General features: G+C 44.9%; 1 protein-coding gene across 2 annotated transcripts in view; it reads right to left on the bottom strand.

Annotated features, from left to right (window-relative positions):
• Positions 1–17,486: 17,486 nt before the first annotated feature.
• The window catches only part of LOC135519197 (ephrin type-A receptor 3-like), a 169,026-nt gene continuing 164,700 nt past the window's right edge, over positions 17,487–21,812 (bottom strand). Inside the window, exons 17-18 of one of the 2 annotated variants that reach the window (XM_064944290.1) lie at positions 20,548–20,677; positions 19,664–19,752 (exon numbers count right to left, since the gene is read on the bottom strand). In XM_064944290.1, coding sequence (XP_064800362.1) covers positions 20,593–20,677 — 85 coding nt within the window. In that variant the 3' untranslated portion in view covers positions 19,664–19,752; positions 20,548–20,592. Of the gene's footprint in view, positions 19,753–20,547; positions 20,678–21,812 lie in introns of both variants that reach the window. The other variant, XM_064944289.1, reaches the window with a different exon arrangement.

Genomic DNA, 21,812 nt, shown 5'->3' with positions numbered 1-21,812 from the left:
ATTTCCAGATAGAGGGGGCACGAGAGGGAAAGAAAATGCGAGAGAACTGAAAGAGAACCAGCTGTTTGCAGACCTGTGCCAGGATTACATTTCTAACAAATTGATTATACGGGAAGTTCAATAATCAAACATCAGTAATGTCCAAATACCATTAGTATAGAATAATATGGAATGATAATGAATTTTACATGCAATTACGGTAGGGGATTTCTTTATGTAGGACATGTGTGAACAATATTAATTCTGCTATAAATGAACTATTCAAAAGGTTGTTGCAACCGCTAGCATGAATGTACTGTAAGCTAACACATCTTTGCACTGACGTCTCACACACACACACACACACACACGGTGGAACCTTAATTGGGAAGGATGGCTTATAGTAATGGCAGTAACAGAGTTAATGGAATTCTGTCAAACACATCAAATACATTGTTTCCAAGTGATTGATACCATTCCATTCACTTAATTCCAGCCATTATTATGCGCTGTCCTCCCCTCTCCAGCTTCCTGTGACAGACTTGATGATGGTGGTCCGTTGCGTGTGAATTCCTTAGCTTCCGTCTCTCCCTCGGTTCATAACAGTTGTTATGGTTGTGGGATAGGAGTTAATGTATACCACAGAACACCCCACAGAAAACCTAGAGAGTTATGAAAGAGACACACAGAGCCTGAGAAATATAGGGAATAGTGTGAACTGATGGTAAAAATCGAGGAGGAGAGAGAGAGGAGTAAACACATAGCCTTAGACAAAACACAGACAGGCAACAGGTGAGCCAATCTAGATCTCTCTCAGAATACTTACACAGACGTGATAAATGCAAAACAGGAGCACATCTCAAGTTTCTCTCCCGACTGAAATTCAAGTCCTTACACAAGATCGGCTACGTCCAACTCTGTAAACTTCTATCTTCGAACAAAGGGAACCGCACTACGATTAATTACACTCTAAACCAAGGGTGTGCAAACCTTTTGGCTCGAGGACCACACAAGGATTTCGAAATTCAACAGAGGCCCGCACAGATTTTTTGGGGACCGATTTGTTTGTCAAAATCAATTTGCGGACCAGAAAAAGGGCAGTTATTAGAAAATGTCAAGCAGATTGCTCAAGATTGACTTCAAAATTGGATGTCTGTCCAAGTCCTGAGAAAGTCGGGAAATGCCTTTAAAACGTCCGCTAGGTGCAACATTGAACGCCATTAGCATCTAGTAGGCTTGGGTTTAGCTATTGCATTGTGGATAATGGTGTTGATGTGAGACATGACCAGCCTTTCAAAAACATTTAATGGCTATAGATGTGAGTGCTATTGGGTGATAGTCATTTAGGAAGGTTACCTTGGCATTTTTGGGGACTGGGCCTGTTTGAAACACTTGCCAGCTGGTCAGTTCATGCTCTGAATATGCGTCCTGGTATTCCGTCTTGCCCCACGTCCTTGATAAAGTTTACATGTTTAACTTTTTATGGCTGCAGGGGCAGTATTGAGTAGCTTGGATGAAAAGGTGCCCATTGTAAACGGCCAGCTCCTCAGTGTCAGTTGCTAATTTACATTTTACATTTAAGTCATTTAGCAGACGCTCTTATCCAGAGCGACTTACAAATTGGTGAATTCACCTTCTGACATCCAGTGGAACAGCCACTTTTTAATATATGCATATTATTAATATTATTGGATAGAAGACACTCTGAAGTTTCTAAAACTGTTTGTATTATGTCTGTGAGTATAACAGAACTCATATTGCAGGAAAAAACCTGAGATTCCACTTCCTGTTTGTATTTTTTCTGGGGGTGGCAGATTTTCAACCAAGCTCTCATTGAAATTACAGCGAGATATGGATGAGTTTTCACTTCCTACGCCTTCCACTAGATGTCAACAGTCAATAGAACTTTGTCTGATGAATCTAATGTGAAGGGGGGTCGAATGAGACAGGAAATAGTCACCACTGCCACGAGTTGACCATGCTTTCACCATGCGCGTTCACAGGGGAAGCACCTGCGTTCCACCGGTCATCTGAAGTCATTCTAATTCTCCGGTTGGAATGTTATTCAAGATATATGTAAACAACATTCTAAAGATTGATTCAGTACATCGTTTGACATGTTTCTACTGACTGTTACGGAACTTTTGGACATTTCGTCACGTTATAGTGGACGTGCTTTGTGACTTTGGAATTGTTTTCCCAAACGCGCTAACCAAAGTAGCTAATTGGACATAAATAACAGACATTTTCGAACAAATCAAGCATTTATTGTGGATCTGGGATTCCTAGGACTGCGTTCTGATGAAGTTCATCAAAGGTAAGGAAACATTTATCATGTATTTTCTGGTTTCTGTTGACTCCAACATGGTGGCGAATTTGGCTACTGTTCTGAGCTCCGTCTCAGATTATTGCATGGGTTGCTTTTTCCGTTAACTTTAAAAAAAATCTGACACAGCGGTTGCATTAAGGAGAGGTATATCTATTTTTTATTTTTTTTTTTTTATTTCACCTTTATTTAACCAGGTAGGCTAGTTGAGAACAAGTTCTCATTTACAACTGCGACCTGGCCAAGATATAGCATAGCAGTGTGAACAGACAACACAGAGTTACACATGAAGTAAACAATTAACAAGTCAATAACACAGTAGAAAAAAAGGGGAGTCTATATACAATGTGTGCAAAAGACATGAGGAGGTAGGCGAATAATTACAATATTGCAGATTAACACTGGATTGATAAATGGTCATGTACAGGTAGAGATATTGGTGTGCAAAAGAGCAGAAAAGTAAATAAATAAAAACTGTGGGGATGAGGTAGGTGAAAATGGGTGGGCTATTTGCCAATAGATTATGTACAGCTGCAGCGATCGGTTAGCTGCTCAGATAGCTGATGTTTGAAGTTGGTGAGGGAGATAAAGGTCTCCAACTTCAGCGATTTTTGCAATTCGTTCCAGTCACAGGCAGCAGAGTACTGGAACGAAAGGCGGCCGAATGAGGTGTTGGCTTTAGGGATGATCAGTGAGATACACCTGCTGGAGCGCGTGCTACGGATGGGTGTTGCCATCGTGACCAGTGAACTGAGATAAGGCGGAGCTTTACCTAGCATGGCCTTGTAGACGACCTGGAGCCAGTGGGTCTTGCGACGAATATGTAGCGAGGGCTATAATTCCATGTGTATATTATCATCTACATTTCTTATGAGTAGTTCTGCTGAAATGATGTGGCTATGCAAAATCACTTGATGTTTTTGGAACTAGTGAATCTAATACGCCAATGTAAACTCAGATTTTTTCATAGAAATATGAACTTTATCAAACAAAACATGCATGTATTGTGTAACATGAAGTTCCTATGAATGTCATCTGATGAAGATAATTCAAGGTTAGTGATTCATTTTATCTCTATTTCTGCCTTTTGTGAATGCTATATTTCACTGGAAAATGGCTGTGCTTATTGTGGTTTGGTGGAGACCTAACATAGTCCTTTGTAGGGCTTTCGCTGAAAAGCCTATTTGAAATGGGGACTCTTTGGTGGGATTAACAACCAGATTAACTTTAAAATGATGTAAGACAAATGTATCTTTTAGGAATTGTAATTATGAGATTTCTGTTGTTTGAATTTGGCGCCCTCTATTTTCACTGGTAGTTGTCATATTGATCCCGTTAGCAGGATTGCAGCCATAACAAGTTAAAGGTCTTACTCATATCAGTTACAGAGTCCGAGATCACACAGTCGTATGGAACAGCTGGTGCTCTCATGCATGATTCAGTGTTGCTTGCCTCGAAGCGATCATAGAAGGCATTTAATTAATCTGGTAGGCTTGTGTTGCTGGGCAGCTCACGGCTGGGTTTCCCATTGCAATCCATGATAGTTTGCAAGCCCTGCCACATCCATCGAGCATCAGAGTTTTCATTGTAGGATTTGATCAGACAGTGTGGTGAAGAAGGTTCAACAGCGCCTCTTCAACCTCAGGAGGCTGAAGAAATTTGGCTTGGCCCCAAGAGCGTTACAAACTTTTATAGATGCACAATTGAAAGCATCCTACCGGGCTGTATCACCGCCTAGTACGGCAACTGCACCGCTCGCAACCACAGGGCTCTCCAGTGGGTGGTACAGTCTGCCCAACGCATCACCGGGGGCACACTGCCTGCCCTCCAGGACACCTACAGCACCCAATGTCACAGGAAGGCCAAAAATATCACAAAGGACATCAACCACCCGAGCCACTGCCTGTTCAACCCACTATCATCCAGAAGGCGTGGTCAGTACATGTGCATCAAAGCTGGGACAGAGAGACTGAAAAACAGCTTCTATCTCAAGGCCATCAGACTGTTAAATAGCCATCACCCTATATACATAGACTTGAAATCACTGGCCACTTTAATAATGGAACAATAGTCACTTTAATAACGTTAACATACTGCTTTACTAATTTCATATGTATATACTGTATTCAATTCTACTGTATTTTAGTCAACACCACACCTGGACATTGCCACACCTGGACATTGCTTGTTCTAATATTTAGATATTTCTTAATTCCATTATTTTACTTTTAGATGTGTGTGTATTGTTGTGAATTGTAAGATATTACTGCACTGTTGTAGCAATTTCACTACACCTGCAATAACATATGCTAAATATGTGTATGTGACCAATAAAATTGCATTTGATTTGATTTTGAATGTGCATTTTCTTGTTTGCTTATGGCCCTATACAGCTGGTAGTGCCAGAATCATTTTGTGGTGTATAATCGACAGCTACGAAAAATGTAGGTGAAAACTCTTGGTAAACAGTATGGTCTGCAGCTTATGATGAGTTATTCTTACTCAGACGAGCAAAACCTTGAAACTTCCTTAACATTAGAGATGGCGCTCCAGCTGTTGTTGAAGAGACACACCCCTCCTCCCTTCATCTTACCTGAGTCTGCCGTCCAGTCTTGACAATGCATAGAAAAAACAGAAAAATGTATATCTATGTCCTCGTTCACCCATGACTCTGAGAAACACAAGGATATTACCATTTTTCAGGTCCGTTGATAGGATAGTCTTGAACGGAACTTGTCCAGTTTGTTCTCCAGTAACTGCACATTCGCCAATAGAACAGAGGGCAGTTTCAGTATTTTTGCTCGTCAACGTAGTCTCGTCAGGATGCCGCCACGCCTGCCTCTCTTTCGCCACCACTTCCTCTTCCGAGACCCAGGAATTAGGGCCTGGTCCGGAGTAAGCAGAATTTCCAGAGCTGCAGACTCGTTTTAGACATTTTAGTCCAAATCCAGGTTAGTGATGAATGTTCTGATGTCCAGAAGCTGTTTCAGGTCATAGAAAAGGATGTCGGAGACATTATCTACAAAAACAAGTTAAGATCCGTGCAAAAAAAACACACAAAATAGCAGAATTGGTCAAGAGCCCATAAAACAGGCGCTACCACCGCAGCATTTTCAATTTAACCAGGCAAGTCAGTTAAGAACAAATTCTTATTTACAATGACAGCCTAGGAACAGTGGGCTAACTGCCTTGTTCTGGGGCAGAATGACAGATTTTTACCTTGTCAGCTCAGGGATTTGATCTAGCTAGCCCTTCAGCCCTCCATGGTTACTGGCTCAATGATCTAACCACTACGCTACATGCCGCCCTCCCATAAAACAATTAGAAACGTGGATATGAATCTGAAGTCAAATTTGTAAAACCGTGAGATCTTGTTGGAAAATACATAGGTCCATTATGGGCTAAGGCACTGCATCTCAGTGCTTGAAGCATCACTACAGACACCCTGGGCTGAATCACAACTGGCTGTGATTGGGCGGTACACAACTGGCCCAGCATCGTCTGGGTTTGGCTGATGTAGGCTGTCATTGTAAATTAGAATTTGTTCTTAGCTGACTTGTCTAGTTAAATAAAGGTAAAATACATTATATATATTTTTTACCATAATAATCTCACCCCCCCATTTATTTCTTATTTCTCAGTCTCAGTGTTCTGTTGGTTGTCTCAGTTTAAACAGAGCATGTATGCACCCACACACCCACCCACACAGTCTCAGTGTTCTGTTGGTTGTCTCAGTTTAAACAGAGCATGTATGCACCCACACACCCACCCACACAGCCTCAGTGTTCTGTTGGTTGTCTCAGTTTAAACAGAGCATGTATGCACCCACACACCTACCCACACAGTCTCAGTGTTCTGTTGGTTGTCTCAGTTTAAACCGAGCATGTATGCACCCACACACCCACCCACACAGTCTCAGTGTTCTGTTGGTTGTCTCAGTTTAAACAGAGCATGTTGGCTGATGAATAGCATGTGATCAGACTCAGATAGAGATTCAGTCTGTCAGGTTAGATTGCTAAACCGTGGTGCTGTGACAGTCAAAAAGCCCTGAAATATGCCCACTGTAAATACAAGCTGGACAAGAGTTTCCACCCAGGAATTATCTTGTGATAATCAGATCTGAACCATAGTGTGTGGGATGTCTTCTAGAGTGTAGAGCCACATGGGGTAGTAGTCTGGCTAGAGGGTGATGAACAACATTGAAGACAAGGCATTACTATGGAGATACTGTACATCTTTGTGTCACTACAGGCCACACAGGATCTTTGTATAACATTTACAGGTCTAACATTGGAATTAAAAGGTTATGTAGCCATACACTTGACAGACAAATAGATGAATTACTTCGCCTAAACATGGCATTGGCTTTTTAACACTTGTTTCTGAGCAAATATATTACACTGTAGCGCACAAACACAGACTGTATATGTGACCACGGCACCACGTCATGGAGTTCTACTGTTAAAACTGCAACAGAGTCTACATTCTGGTGCAGTTTGTTTTGACAAATTTGAGGTTTCTAACTCTGCTTTCAAAATCAGTAGAATAAAATATAGATTACAGACCTTTCTACTGAAAACCAAAGCCAATTTAGAGATTGAAATGATTCTGTTAAATACAATTCTCATTTCAATCCTCTGACCGTAGTTTTCCTGGCTCCGTTTAGAAGTGAACATAATTGATGTGAGTGGACCTTGCTGGCCGTTCAGAGTTTCCATGGAGGGCTGAAGAGCTAGCAGACCATCACATGATTAGCTATGTGTAATGGCCATACATACCTCTTTTAGAGGGGAAAGTAGGCAGAGTGCCACCTGAACGGGCCTGCCAACGTAGACTCACTGTCAGCAACGGGAGGTGAGAGAGAGGGAGAGAGATAGAGCTAGACATTGTGTGAGAGAGATAGAGCCCTACCCTACACAGGCCTGATTGCTTTAAGCCCCGGCCCGACACGAAAACCAGAATCAGAAATAACTCTGTTAGGAAATCCATTCACTGATCCTCTCTGTCCATCACTTGCTCCTGTGCTTTGCTCATGGCGGCTCTGGATCTGTGAGTAACCATAGCAATGACTCCGCTTGAGCTACTCTATTCATTGATGAGACTTTGCAGAACAGTTAACTGTTAAGCTACATTTCATCACTCTAAACTCAGACAAAACTCAAGGAACAATATTGTTTTCTGTGAAATAATCTATATTTGACGAGGTTGAAGCACTTCTGACAGAATGTTACGATTTTAGTCAGATATGATTGTACTGCGCAGCAGAGCACAAGCAAATGGCTCAGTTTCAACATGTAAGTGATCAATTTAATGATACCTGAGCACTGCCCATACCCTACTGTAGTTATTGAAGAAAAAACAGGCCCCACCCGGCCCAAACCAGATGTATACTGTCGGGGTCGTCGGGCTCGGTAGCAGAGCTCTAGTGAGAAATAGAAAAAGAGATAGCAATAGAGAGCAAGAAATAAGGAGTGAGAAAACAAGAAGGGAGACAAATAGAGAGAGGGAGAGAAAGACAGACGGCTTTGTCAGTATCGGGGGGTACTTCACCCATCCCTTCTCACACACACACACCCTATATTAATGTCATAACCATAGGCACACACACACACCCTATATTAATGTCATAACCATAGGCACACACACACACACTCGCACACCCACACAACCTATATTAATGTCATAACCATAGGCACACACACCCTATATTAATGTCATAACCATAGGCACACGCACACACACGCGCACGCACACACACACACACACACACACACACACACACACACACACACACACACACACACACACACACACACACACACACACACACACACACACACACACACACACACACACACACACACACACACACACACACACACACACACACCAAGCAATATGTTAACATGATTAGGTTGTAACCAAATGTAATGCGGTCCTACACTCTCTCTCCTCTAGAGACTTAGTATAATGCCCCATCATCATGTTAACATGATGGATCCATTAACTCATGGTGTTGTCTTTCACAATCAATACACACTGATTCCACTAGTGCCCTGTCCCTGGGTGTCACTGCAGATGAGACACACGCACACACACACACACACACACACACACACACACACACACACACACACACACACACACACACACACACACACACACACACACACACACACACACACACACACACAGAGTAGCGATCAGAGGATATCTAACAGTTTTTGACAATCGACAACCTTGTGAAAGAGGCACTGCTAGCACCAAACGAAAAGTCATTGTAAATGTCAGGCATAATTAGCACAGGAATAAATTGCTTTACCTTTGTGTGTGAGAGTCTGTGGGTCTGTGTGTGTTTGTGTGTGTGAGCAGAGCGGGGCAGGAAGAAAGGCTAGCTACTTCCTCCCTCTGGAGCCCTTCTGTCTGACGCGGCTCCAGCAAAAGAAACAGGGTGTGACAGCTCTTAATCCTGACGGTGTGTGTGTGAGACAGAGAGAGAGTAAGGGAGTATACTATCACACACCTGTTTCTGCACTGTACGTGAATACTTTCTATAAATAGGATATAGACCTATGGATCAAATATGGATGATTTTCTTTTGAATAAATAATCTGTCTGGGATATGACCTCATGACTGAGTCTTTCCTCTGTCTTCTGCAACCACTTAAAATGGCCTCCCCCATGATGAATGGCCTGAGCAGCCTTGACTGCTGTCCAATGGGGAGCATTCCTGTGTAGTTACAGTGGTATTACAGTGTGGTTAGCTGTGGTATTGGTGTGGTGGAGGTTCCACTGGGGAGGGCCGGAAAGGACTGGTCATGTCTGGACAACGTGGAAACAGAAAATGAGAGAGAGAGAGGTGGGTAGATGAGGTGTCAAAGGCAGCAACCACCAACACATTACAGGAACCAAATTTGAATAGAAAACCATGTTGGTGTTTTCCTTACAACATGACAACTGAACACTTCTTGTAGATCTGATTGGATTTGGAATGTTTAATTAGAACTGGAATGAATTTGGAGTTGGAATGCTTCTCTGTGGGCCTGACGTCTGCTGATGTCATCATCCCATCAGCTCTACCGGTAAACCAACCCCACAGAGAGAGAAGAGAGGATGGTGACATCACTCCACCAGCAGACCCTCCACATCACTCCTCCTTTATTTAAAATCAATTATCAGGCTGAATGAGGGAGTGTGAAAGAGGGAAAGAGAGAGAGCAGTGTTATCGATAGTCAGAGAGACAGCTGTGTGTGTTTGTTCGAGATCAGACGTCAGTGTACCTGTTACAGTCAACTCTCTCCAGTCCAGACAAACACCATTACATGTCCACTCAATCCTAGCCAGATTACAACAGTCACTTGGTGATCTTTTGTTGTGATTTAGAGTAGGGTTACACCGTAATGACTAGATGGGTTACAAGATCACAGCTCAACACCATGTAGTATTGCAGTAAAGGACCCAAGCAGAGAAAGATGGACTCAGAGCAGAACTGAGAAAGTAAAAACCCAGGAGTATTGATGTCTCATTGTTACCACCAGTGGAGTAGATGTATCATGGTGGAGCATTTGTGATGATCATTTCACTCGTCTGCAGCACATCGTTTGTTACGGAGACAGCTAAGGAGAGCAGGCACTGGGCCCTGTTGACACACACACTTTTCCCTGGATGCCAGGAGATGGACGAGTCTGTCAGAGAAAAGGCTCTGTGGAGACCAGAGCCAGCATGTAGGCTCCAGGTATCATCCATCCTGCCACACTGTGTGCGCACACGTGAGTGTGTGTGTGTGACAGCTCTCTGTTTGCCGTTTGGCCTCATCAGTCAGTCTACAACTAGTCTGTCCCTGTTGTGATCCGTCTGTCCTGCTCTCATTGACAGTCAATTGAAGGCTGCAAATACATTAGACTTTTCTCATCATATCCTTATGAATATTATTCATGGGGAATGATATAAACTGTTGAGTAAACCGAGAGATACATAACTAACGGGGGTCTGACAACCTGGACGGAAAATGACTGAGAATAATAGCAGACTATATTGCCACTCCTATTTGCCATATCTTCAATTTAAGCCTACTAGAAAGTGTGTGTCCTCAGTCCTGGAGGGAAGCAAAAGTCATTCTGCTACCTAAGAATAATAAAGCCCCCTTTACTGGCTCAAAGAGCCGACCAATCATCTTGTTACAAACCCTTAGTGAAGTTTTGAAAAAAATTATGTTTGATCAGATACAATGCTATTTTAAAGTAAACAAATTGACAACAGACTTTCACAAATTGACAACAGACTTTCAGCACGATCATAGGGAAGGACATTCAACAAGCACAGCACTTACATAAATGACTGATGATTGGCTGAGAGAGATTGATGATAAAAAGATTGTGGAGGCTGTTCTGTTAGACTTCAGTGCAGCTTTTCACATTATCGATCATAGTCTGCTTTACAGCCCCTGCTATATTGTGGATAAAGCGTTAGCGGTCTATCAGAACACAGAATGTGTTCTTTAATGGAAGCCTCTCCAACATAATCCAGGTAGAATCAGGAATTCCCCAGAACAGCTGTCTAGGCCCCTTACTTTAAAAAAATCTATACTAATGACATGGCTTTGAGTAAAGCCAGTGTGTCTATGTATGCGGATGACTCAACACTATACACGTCAGCTATTTCAGTGACTGAAATAACTGCAACACTTAACAAAGAGCTCCAGTGTCACGTTCTGACCTTAGTTCCTTTGTTTTGTCTTTGTTTTAGTATGGTCAGGGCGTGAGTTGGGGTGGGCGGTCTATGTTCTTTTTTCTATGATTTGGGATTTCTGTGTTTGGCCTGGTATGGTTTTCAATCAGAGGCAGCTGTCAATCGTTGTCCCTGATTGAGAACCATACTTAGGTAGCCTGTTTTCACCCTTGAGTTGTGGGTGATTATTTTTCCGTTTCAGTGTTTGCACCATTCGGGACTGTTTCGGTTTTCATTTTGATTCTTTTGTTCTTTTGTATTTTGTATTAATTTTCCATTAAATTACATTATGAATAAATACCACGCTGCATTTTGGTCCTCCGATCCTTCCTACTACTCCTCCTCAGAGGAGGAAGAAGAACCCCGTTACATCCAGTTAGTTTCAGAATGGTTGGAATACATTTGTCCTAAATCTTAAAAAAATACTAAAAGCACCTCAACTAAATGAATGATGTTGAAACTGAGGTGACTAAACTGCTCGGAGTAACCCTGGATTGTAAACGGTCATGGTAAAAACATTGAAACAACAGTAGCTATGATGGGGAGAAGTCTGTCCATAATAAAGAGCTGCTCTGCCTTCTTAATAGCACTATCAACAAGGCAGGACCTTTCCGCTCAAGTTTTGGCACATCTGGGCTACTGTTCAGTCATGTGGTCAGGTGCCACAAAGAGGAACTTAGGAAAAATTGCAATTGGCTCAGAAAAGGGCAGCACGGCTGGCCCTTGGATGTACGCAGAGAGGTAACATTAATAATATGCATGCAAATCTCTCCTGGCTTAAAGTGGAGGAGAGATTGACTTCATCCCTACATGTATTCACATGTTGAACGCACAAGCTGTCTGTTTGAACTACTGGCACACAGCTTGGACTCCCATGCATACCCCACATGACATGTCACCAGAGGTCTCTTCACAGTCCCAAAGTCCAGAACAGACTAGGGGAGGCGCACAGTACTACATAGAGCCATGACTTCATGGAACCCTATTCCACATCAAGTAACTCATGCAAGCAGTACAATTAGATTAAATAAAAACAGATACAAATTTACCTTATGGAACAGCAGGGACTGTGAAGCAACAAACACATACACAATAACATACACACTATACACACACGTACACAACTGTAAGTCATGTAATTGTGAAGTGGAGACGTTTAGGAGCCGCACAGGCCACACAAACTCACAGAACGGCCCACCGAGTGCTGAAGCACGTGCAGAGTGTAAAAATCTTCTGTCCACGTTTGCAACACTCACTACCGAGTTCCAAACTGCCTCTGGAAGCAACGTCAGCACAAGAACTGTTCGTCAGGAGCTTCAGGAGGAATAATGGTTTGGGACTGTTTTTCATGGTTCAGGATAGGCCTTTTTTGGGGAAGAGGCCCTTTCCTGTTTCAGCATGACAATGCCCCCATGCACAAAGCGAGGTACATACAGAAATGGTTTGTCGAGATCGTGTGGAAGAACTTGACTGGCCTGCAGAGAGCCCTGACCTCAAACCCATCGAACACCTTTGGGATCAATTGGAACGCCGACTGTGAGCCAGGTCTAATCGCCCAACATCAGTGCCCGACCTCATTATTGCTCTTGTGGCTGAATGGAAGCAAGTCCCCGCAGCAATGTTCCAACATCTAGTGGACTCTCCTTCCAAGAAGACTGGAGGCTGTTATAGCAGCAAAGGGGGGACCAACTCCATATTAAAGTCCATGATTTTGGAATTAGATGTTCGACAATCAGGTGTCCACATACCTTTGGTCATGTAGTGTATGTTACTGTGTGTGTAGAAATGCACATTTGTGAAAGTGTTTCTATGTAACGTGTGTATATGGATGACATCCTCCCAGCATGCATCCCTGGCCAAGTACACAAGACAGAGCCAATGTCTTTCCAAGCTGGTGTCACGCCCCGCACTGCAGCTGCACACAGCTGGAGACTTTTTACTGTGACAGATAGGGAGAGAGGGAAGAAACGAGAAAAGGGTTGAGTCCATGTCATGAAGTAAAGGGGGTTGAAGGGGTCCATGGTAGAAGAGTTGGAGGAGAGGGGAAGATAGGGTTTACTCCACAGGGTAGAGGGGATAGGGTCCAAGGTTGGGAGGAGGGGGTATGATAGGGGGAAGAAATGATGGTGGAAGAGTTAGTAAGAGATTGAAAAGAGAGGGTTTGGGGTTTACAATTCAAAATATGATACAGACATTACAGTGTTGTACTCAGAACAGATATTTACGAAGCAGAAACATGCTTTCTTTGCTCCTGAGTGGCGAAGCGGTCTAAGGCACTGCACCTCAGTGCTAGAAGCGTCACTACAGACCCTGGTTTGATCCCAGGCTGTATCACAACCAGCTGTGATTAAGACTCCCATAGGGCAGAGCACAATTGGCTCTGGGTTATGGGAGGGTTTGGCCAAGGTAGGCTGTCATTGTAAAATAACTGACTTGCCTAGTTAAATAAAGGTTAAATAAATAGTTGTAAAAAAATTCTCCTCATCCCTGTTCCCCAAGTGGAGAAATGCTTTCTGGGCCTGATTCTGCCAGGTGAGCAGAGTTAGACAGCGGGTGATAAATGGGCCCTGTTAACCTCCCTGCCTGACTGTATTAGCTTAACACTGTGTTCTACTGGCCTCTCACTTTTACAATGGGACTGATGCAGACACCTCCTGTCCTGTTCCCCTGCCTACTGCCTAGTCTCTCTCGCTCACCCATAGTCTTTCTCCGTCTATCGCTTTACCTCTCACCACCTGTCTGTCTCCTGTTCTCCTGCCTACTGCCTAGTCTCTCTCGCTCACCCATAGTCTGTCTCCTGTTCTCCTGCCTACTGCCTAGTCTCTCTTGCTCACCCATAGTCTGTCTCCTGTTCTCCTGCCTACTGCCTAGTCTCTCTCGCTCACCCATAGTCTGTCTCCTGTTCTCCTGCCTACTGCCTAGTCTCTCTCGCTCACCCAAAGTCTTTCTCCTGTTCTCCTGCCTACTGCCTAGTCTCTCTCGCTCACCCATAGTCTGTCTCCTGTTCTCCTGCCTACTGCCTAGTCTCTCTCGCTCACCCATAGTCTTTCTCCTGTTCTCCTGCCTACTGCCTAGTCTCTCTCGCTCACCCATAGTCTTTCTCCTGTTCTCCTGCCTACTGCCTAGTATTTCTCGCTCACCCATAGTCTGTCTCCTGTTCTCCTGCCTACTGCCTAGTCTCTCTCGCTCACCCATAGTCTTTCTCCGTCTATCGCTTTACCTCTCACCACCTGTCTGTCTCCTGTCCTCCTGCCTACTGCCTAGTCTCTCTCGCTCACCCATAGTCTTTCTCCGTCTATCGCTTTACCTCTCACCACCTGTCTGTCTCCTGTCCTCCAGCCTACTGCCTAGTCTCTCTCGCTCACCCATAGTCTTTCTCCGTCTATCGCTTTACCTCTCACCACCTGTCTGTCTCCTGTCCTCCTGCCTACTGCCTAGTCTCTCTCGCTCACCCATAGTCTTTCTCCGTCTATCGCTTTACCTCTCACCACCTGTCTGTCTCCTGTCCTCCTGCCTACTGCCTAGTCTCTCTCGCTCACCCATAGTCTTTCTCCGTCTATCGCTTTACCTCTCACCACCTGTCTGTCTCCTGTCCTCCTGCCTACTGCCTAGTCTCTCTCGCTCACCCATAGTCTTTCTCCTGTCCTCCTGCCTACTGCCTAGTCTCTCTCGCTCACCCATAGTCTTTCTCCTGTCCTCCTGCCTACTGCCTAGTCTCTCTCGCTCACCCATAGTCTTTCTCCTGTCCTCCTGCCTACTGCCTAGTCTCTCTCGCTCACCCATAGCCTTTCTCCTGTCCTCCTGCCTACTGCCTAGTCTCTCTCGCTCACCCATAGTCTTTCTCCGTCTATCGCTTTACCTCTCACCACCTGTCTGTCTCCTGTCCTCCTGCCTACTGCCTAGTCTCTCTCGCTCACCCATAGTCTTTCTCCTGTCCTCCTGCCTACTGCCTAGTCTCTCTCGCTCACCCATAGTCTTTCTCCTGTCCTCCTGCCTACTGCCTAGTCTCTCTCGCTCACCCATAGCCTTTCTCCTGTCCTCCTGCCTACTGCCTAGTCTCTCTCGCTCACCCATAGTCTTTCTCCGTCTATCGCTTTACCTCTCACCACCTGTCTGTCTCCTGTTCTCCTGCCTACTGCCTAGTCTCTCTCGCTCACCCATAGTCTTTCTCCGTCTATCGCTTTACCTCTCACCACCTGTCTGTCTCCTGTTCTCCTGCCTACTGCCTAGTCTCTCTCGCTCACCCATAGTCTTTCTCCGTCTATCGCTTTACCTCTCACCACCTGTCTGTCTATTGTTCTCCTGCCTACTGCCTAGTCTCTCTCGCTCATCCATAGTCTTTCTCCGTCTATCGTTTTACCTCTCACCACCTGTCTGTCTCCTGTTCTCCTGCCTACTGCCTAGTCTCTCTCGCTCATCCATAGTCTTTCTCCGTCTATCGCTTTACCTCTCACCTCCTGTCCTGTTCTCCTGCCTACTGCCTAGTCTCTCTCGCTCACCCATAGTCTTTCTCCGTCTATCGCTTTACCTCTCACCACCTGTCCTGTTCTCCTGCCTACTGCCTAGTCTCTCTCGCTCACCCATAGTCTTTCTCCGTCTATCGCTTTACCTCTCACCACCTGTCTGTCTCCTGTCCTACTGCCTAGTCTCTCTCGCTCACCCATAGTCTTTCTCCGTCTATCGCTTTACCTCTCACCACCTGTCTGTCTCCTGTTCTCCTGCCTACTGCCTAGTCTCTCTCGCTCACCCATAGTCTTTCTCCGTCTATCGCTTTACCTCTCACCACCTGTCTGTCTCCTGTCCTCCTGCCTACTGCCTAGTCTCTCTCGCTCACCCATAGTCTTTCTCCGTCTATCGCTTTACCTCTCACCACCTGTCTGTCTCCTGTCCTACTGCCTAGTCTCTCTCGCTCACCCATAGTCTTTCTCCGTCTATCGCTTTACCTCTCACCACCTGTCTGTCTCCTGTTCTCCTGCCTACTGCCTAGTCTCTCTCGCTCACCCATAGTCTTTCTCCGTCTATCGCTTTACCTCTCACCACCTGTCTGTCTCCTGTTCTCCTGCCTACTGCCTAGTCTCTCTCGCTCACCCATAGTCTTTCTCCATCTATCGCTTTACCTCTCACCACCTGTCTGTCTCCTGTCCTCCTGCCTACTGCCTAGTCTCTCTCGCTCACCCATAGTCTTTCTCCGTCTATCGCTTTACCTCTCACCACCTGTCTGTCTCCTGTCCTACTGCCTAGTCTCTCTCGCTCACCCATAGTCTTTCTCCGTCTATCGCTTTACCTCTCACCACCTGTCTGTCTCCTGTCCTCCTGCCTACTGCCTAGTCTCTCTCGCTCACCCATAGTCTTTCTCCGTCTATCGCTTTACCTCTCACCACCTGTCTGTCTCCTGTCCTCCAGCCTACTGCCTAGTCTCTCTCGCTCACCCATAGTCTTTCTCCGTCTATCGCTTTACCTCTCACCACCTGTCTGTCTCCTGTTCTCCTGCCTACTGCCTAGTCTCTCTCGCTCACCCATAGTCTTTCTCCGTCTATCGCTTTACCTCTCACCACCTGTCTGTCTCCTGTCCTCCAGCCTACTGCCTAGTCTCTCTCGCTCACCCATAGTCTTTCTCCGTCTATCGCTTTACCTCTCACCACCTGTCTGTCTCCTGTTCTCCTGCCTACTGCCTAGTCTCTCTCGCTCACCCATAGTCTTTCTCCGTCTATCGCTTTACCTCTCACCACCTGTCTGTCTCCTGTCCTCCTGCAGCTGCTAGTTCATCTCCCTCTCTCTCCAGTCTTCTCCCTTGCTCCTCCCCTCCATCTTTCCCCGGTCAGTTCTTGTTCCCAGGAGCTCAGGGGTTTTAGTTCACAGTAAAGAACAAATTGGAACAACAATGTGTAGCATAATGTGTTCATCGTTCCCTGACTAGGGGGCAATGTCCGGCTCACCCCTTTCTTCTCCTTTATCCCTTTCCCCTCGCTCCTCTTCTCCATCTCTCCCTTGCTCCTCACATCTGGAGAGTGTCAGGCTTCCAGGGGAGAGCAGAGAGACCATCAGTCACCATCATACACACGCACACACACACACACACACACGCGCACACACACAGGCGCACACGCACACACGCGCGCGCAAGATCAGTCAGCCCCCAGACATCCCCCCAGACACTGACCCACTCTGGAACCCTATAAGATCAGCTGCATTAAAATCACACAATAAATCTACCTGCTAACTACGTCGGGCTGCTCTACTCTATATGAAAGACCTTATTGGAAGTGGCCCTGAACATGGATTCTGATTCAGAGCAGAAGAACAGGGATTGACAACAGAAGCTCTGTGGGGAGTAGAGATGAGAGCTGGAGACCAGATGTCTGGTAGAGACAGGAGAGGGCTAAGTTAGTGCCTTGTTATGTTGTCCCAAAGCTGTAAAATACCAGAAAGAATCATAGGGGCAAGTTTATCTGCATTAATTTTTTCAAAAATATTTTAAGAATGTTTATTATAAAAATATAAATGTTTCCACTACAAATCATTTAACATTAGTAGACAAGGCCTTTTACATTTGCACAAGCACACACACACACACGCACGCACAGAGACACACACACACGCTTGCATGCACACACATACACACGCACACACATTCATCTAAAGAAAGCTAAAAGAGTAGGGAGGGGGTGGTTAACAGTATTGCTCTTCCAAATGTTCATGATTATAAAGAAAACAGAAAACATTGACGACGCTGTCACAGAACCATGTTATAACCTACTGTCTGCTACAAACAAAACACTACACTTATGCACTGTATATGTTAACAAATAAATAATAGGTTATTATAATTGCTTTTTTTAATGTAAAAAACAAATATAAGACAAAATAACATCAAATATAATACAAATAATTTTTGCCTTTTCAAAATGTTGCACAGATATTTTTGTTCATTCTTTTATACATAGAAACATTTGTACAAAGGGATGGCTATGGAAGGGGACTGTACTGCTAGTAGCTATAGTTACATGGTTGTTTACATATGTACATGCTAATAGAACATACAACAGCAGCTAAGGGCAACAGGCGGGCAGGGGACAGACGGGGGTGCTATCACGCATCCACACGCAACATTGTTCAGATCAGAGAGAATCATTGTCTGCTCCAGAGATGTATTACACTCACACACTCGTTGTTTCCAGAGAGAATCATTGTCTGCTCCAGAGATGTATTACACTCACACACTTGTTGTTTCCAGAGAGAATCATTGTCTGCTCCAGAGATGTATTACACTCACACACTCGTTGTTTCCAGAGAGAATCATTGTCTGCTCCAGAGATGTATTACACTCACACACTCGTTGTTTCCAGAGAGAATCATTGTCTGCTCCAGAGATGTATTACACTCACACACTCGTTGTTTCCAGAGAGAATCATTGTCTGCTCCAGAGATGCATTTCCTTCTCTATTCCACTCTCTCTCCACATCTCTCTCTACTTCTACCTCTCTCTCTCTATCCTGCTTTAGTTTGAATGAATAACACATACTGAGATTTCACACTAGGGGTAGGAATAAGGAAGCTTGGAGTGATGTATCATTACCTACTGTATAATAAGCAGACTTGTGGCAGTTAATTACAGTTCTGTATGTGGTCTGATATATCCTGTGACCCATCAGAGCAAACTGTGTGAGTCTCATTGGTTCTGGTTGATCAAACTGATAATCTGATTGTTGTGATTATTGCTTTCTGTTTGACATCAACTGTTTTCAGACTGTAGGCTATAGCCAGGGGAAACATTGCTTATTGTAGTCTGGGTGCCCATCCAATGGTTTGGCTTCTTTCTCAAGCTGACTTTCTCTTGAGTAACACAGGAGCACACACTCACAGACACACAGACACACAGAGTGGTATCAGTCCTTCTTTGTGAGAGTGAGTGGGGTCTTCAGTGGTGGGAGTCCAGCGTCTCAAAGTTCATGAATGAATCTCCAGGTCTGCTTCTGTCTGCTCCAGGTTGATGTGAGTGAATTGCTGCTGCTGACTGCATTATTCTACTCAAGGCATTTAATGTCCCCCTCTCCAGAGTTAAAGAGTTGTCAGTCAAGTCCACAGGATCACGATTGGATCAGTTCTCAACGAGCCCCTTACCACTATAGGTCACACAAAGGGCCCTGCTGTCCCACGTTATCCAATCCCAGCACCAGCCCTTTATCGCCATGCCCCAAGGTCCAAGGCCAGGTTCTCTCCTCTCCTCTCCTGTTCTGAGTAAGGCATCTCAGCATTTGTGTGGAGTGTCTACTTCCTCCTTTAGTTTGGGACTTCCTTCCTGTATGTTAGAGAGATCAGAGGGCTGTTCTAATGCAATGAGGCCCTCCTCTCCCCATCACTACCCCTCGCAAAGGGAAGCCTCCCTTGTGGAAGGAACGTCATTGAAACGTTCACAGAGGTCTGAAGGGGAGACGCTTTAAATCATATTGGAACGGAACCCAGAGGGGCTTCATTCAGAATGGAACGTCGCCCAGAGGGGCTTTATTCAGATTGGAACAGGGCCCAGAGGGGTTTCATTCAGATTGGAACGGGGCCCAGAGGGCAGCCAGTCAGCCAGTCAGCCAGACAGCCAGTCTCTAGTGGCTCGGTCGAGTTACACTGGGACAGGGGCGTTCTTACTGTGGCTCTCTAGTGCTTTGATGCTGCTCACAATGTTCTTCTGGGGGCCGACGATAGTCACACCAACCTTCTTTAGGTCCCTGTAGAAAGAGAGAGGAGGGAGAGAGAGAGAGAATAAGCAAGAAAGAGAGAGTAAGTGCTTCAGTGTAAGACAGTGACATTAATGGCATGCTGTCAGTGATGTCCATCCCCTCCCCCTTCCGCTGGCCTGTCAATCACACAGGACCACATTTCCCAGAAGGCCGATGGGCTGCCAGAGTCTCTAGTCAGCTGCTGGCAGAGTGGCCTTGAGCAGTTTTTGGTATATTGCTTAGTCTGAAGTGGTGTGTGTGTGTGTGTGTGTGTGTGTGTGTGTGTGTGTGTGTGTGTGTGTGCGTGCATGTGCGTGTGTGTCTTTGGAAGGGACCCGCACTGGTACAGATAGGTGGATAAAAAATGCATAATAAAAGAAATGGTCACGGCATGCTTTGTCACAACATCGACACACAGTATGGGTTACACACATCATTTTATAAAGACACACAACTTAAAAGACTGTGTTATGTTTCATCTAGTGAACTGTATGTAGCAGCATGGTGATATTAGGTCCAGCAGTGGACAAGACACCTTCATCTCTGCTTCTGTAGGTGACTGTTGTTATAGAAGCATATTAGTGAAGCAGATCGGAGTTAGAAACAGCAGAGCTCAAACCCACTCAGTTAACATAATGTAGCTTTGGTTTCACATTGAGCTTCAGTTTTAGTGCAACAGGCTTCTCTGCTAGTCTGTAGGGTGCACATGAAACAACACATGAAAAGTCCTTATAAAGTTATTTGAATGCAAGCAGGGGGTTCTAGTTTGGAGGGCAGCCAGACAGTGTACTGCAGTCCACCCACCATCCGTTGTCTCTGGAGTTTGAAGGGAGGAGGGGGGGGGGGGGGTTAGAGGGTGGTGATCCCCATTGAAGGCTCCCACTCTGGGCAGGTGGCTGCTGTGACGTGGTGCTGGACCTCCGTCAGACAGATTCTACAGTACAGACAGGCAGGACGCAGGGCCAGGGAATGTGAATATAAGTTCACACAGCCATACTGGCAACAGTCTCTCAAACAGGAGTATGGGTACACAGCGTTAACACCATGAACAACATGTTACAAATCAAAACATAAATAATGTAAATAAACTGCATAAAACATGAACACATAAAGTATGACAAATTTAAAAAACTGTCTCAGCAGTGAATGACTCATACAATAAAATGGATAAAAACAAATGACTGCGTTTTGTCCCTTCCATTTTGAAGTGTTTTAAAGTGGAGCTCATCATCTATCAGGTTTAAGTAGACCAGGGCCCAAACTCCTGACCGCTATATTCCACATGACCAATGAGAACCATAATGGATATGTTGGAAGTGTTTGCAGTGAGCAGTTTCCTGTTAGTCAGACAGAAAGGACTGTCTCATGTAGAACTCTGAAGAGGCTCTTCACTATGAGAGCACACAGAGGCTTCATTCCTGCTGCTGTGTGTCAATAGAAGTGAGGCAGTAAAGAAAAATGGAGAGGAACTCTGATCTCTCAGACCACCCAGCCTCAGAACTACCAGAACCTTAGTTTTAAACCCACATCTTTGTCAATTGATCAGTAGCGACACTCGACTAACCTGTACCCCCGCACTATATATATACCCTCATTATTGTTATTTAATTGTGTTACATTTGATTATTTTTTACTTTAGTAAATATTTTCTTAACTCTTCTTGAACTGCACTGTTGGTTAAGGGCTTGTAAGTAAGCATTTCACGGTAAGGTCTACACATGTTCTATTCGGCGCATGTGACAAATAAAGTTTGATTTGATTTGATCTTAGAATAAAAGGTGTTATCTAGAACCTAAAGGGGTTTTTCTCGGCTGTCCCCATAGGATAACCCTTTGAAGATCCATTTTTGATTCCAGGTAGAACCCCATTGGTTCCAGGTAGAACCCGTTTCGGTTCGATGTAGAACCCTATCAACAGAGGAGGACAGCCAAAGAACCCTTTTGGAAGCCTTTTTTCTAAAAGTGTATATAAGCATGATGTGTCAGTGGATTGAGGAGCGGTATGAGGGTTTGATTAGTCTGGCAGACAAACAGAGGTCAGTCAGAGCGTGGGTGGGTAGTTTCCTGCTG

Source organism: Oncorhynchus masou, chromosome 29 (assembly GCF_036934945.1).
Source record: "Oncorhynchus masou masou isolate Uvic2021 chromosome 29, UVic_Omas_1.1, whole genome shotgun sequence".
In the NCBI taxonomy this organism is placed as follows: Eukaryota; Metazoa; Chordata; class Actinopteri; order Salmoniformes; family Salmonidae; genus Oncorhynchus; species Oncorhynchus masou.
The sequence above is the reverse complement of the archived record's forward strand: the minus strand, read 5'-3'. Positions and strand labels throughout refer to the sequence as shown.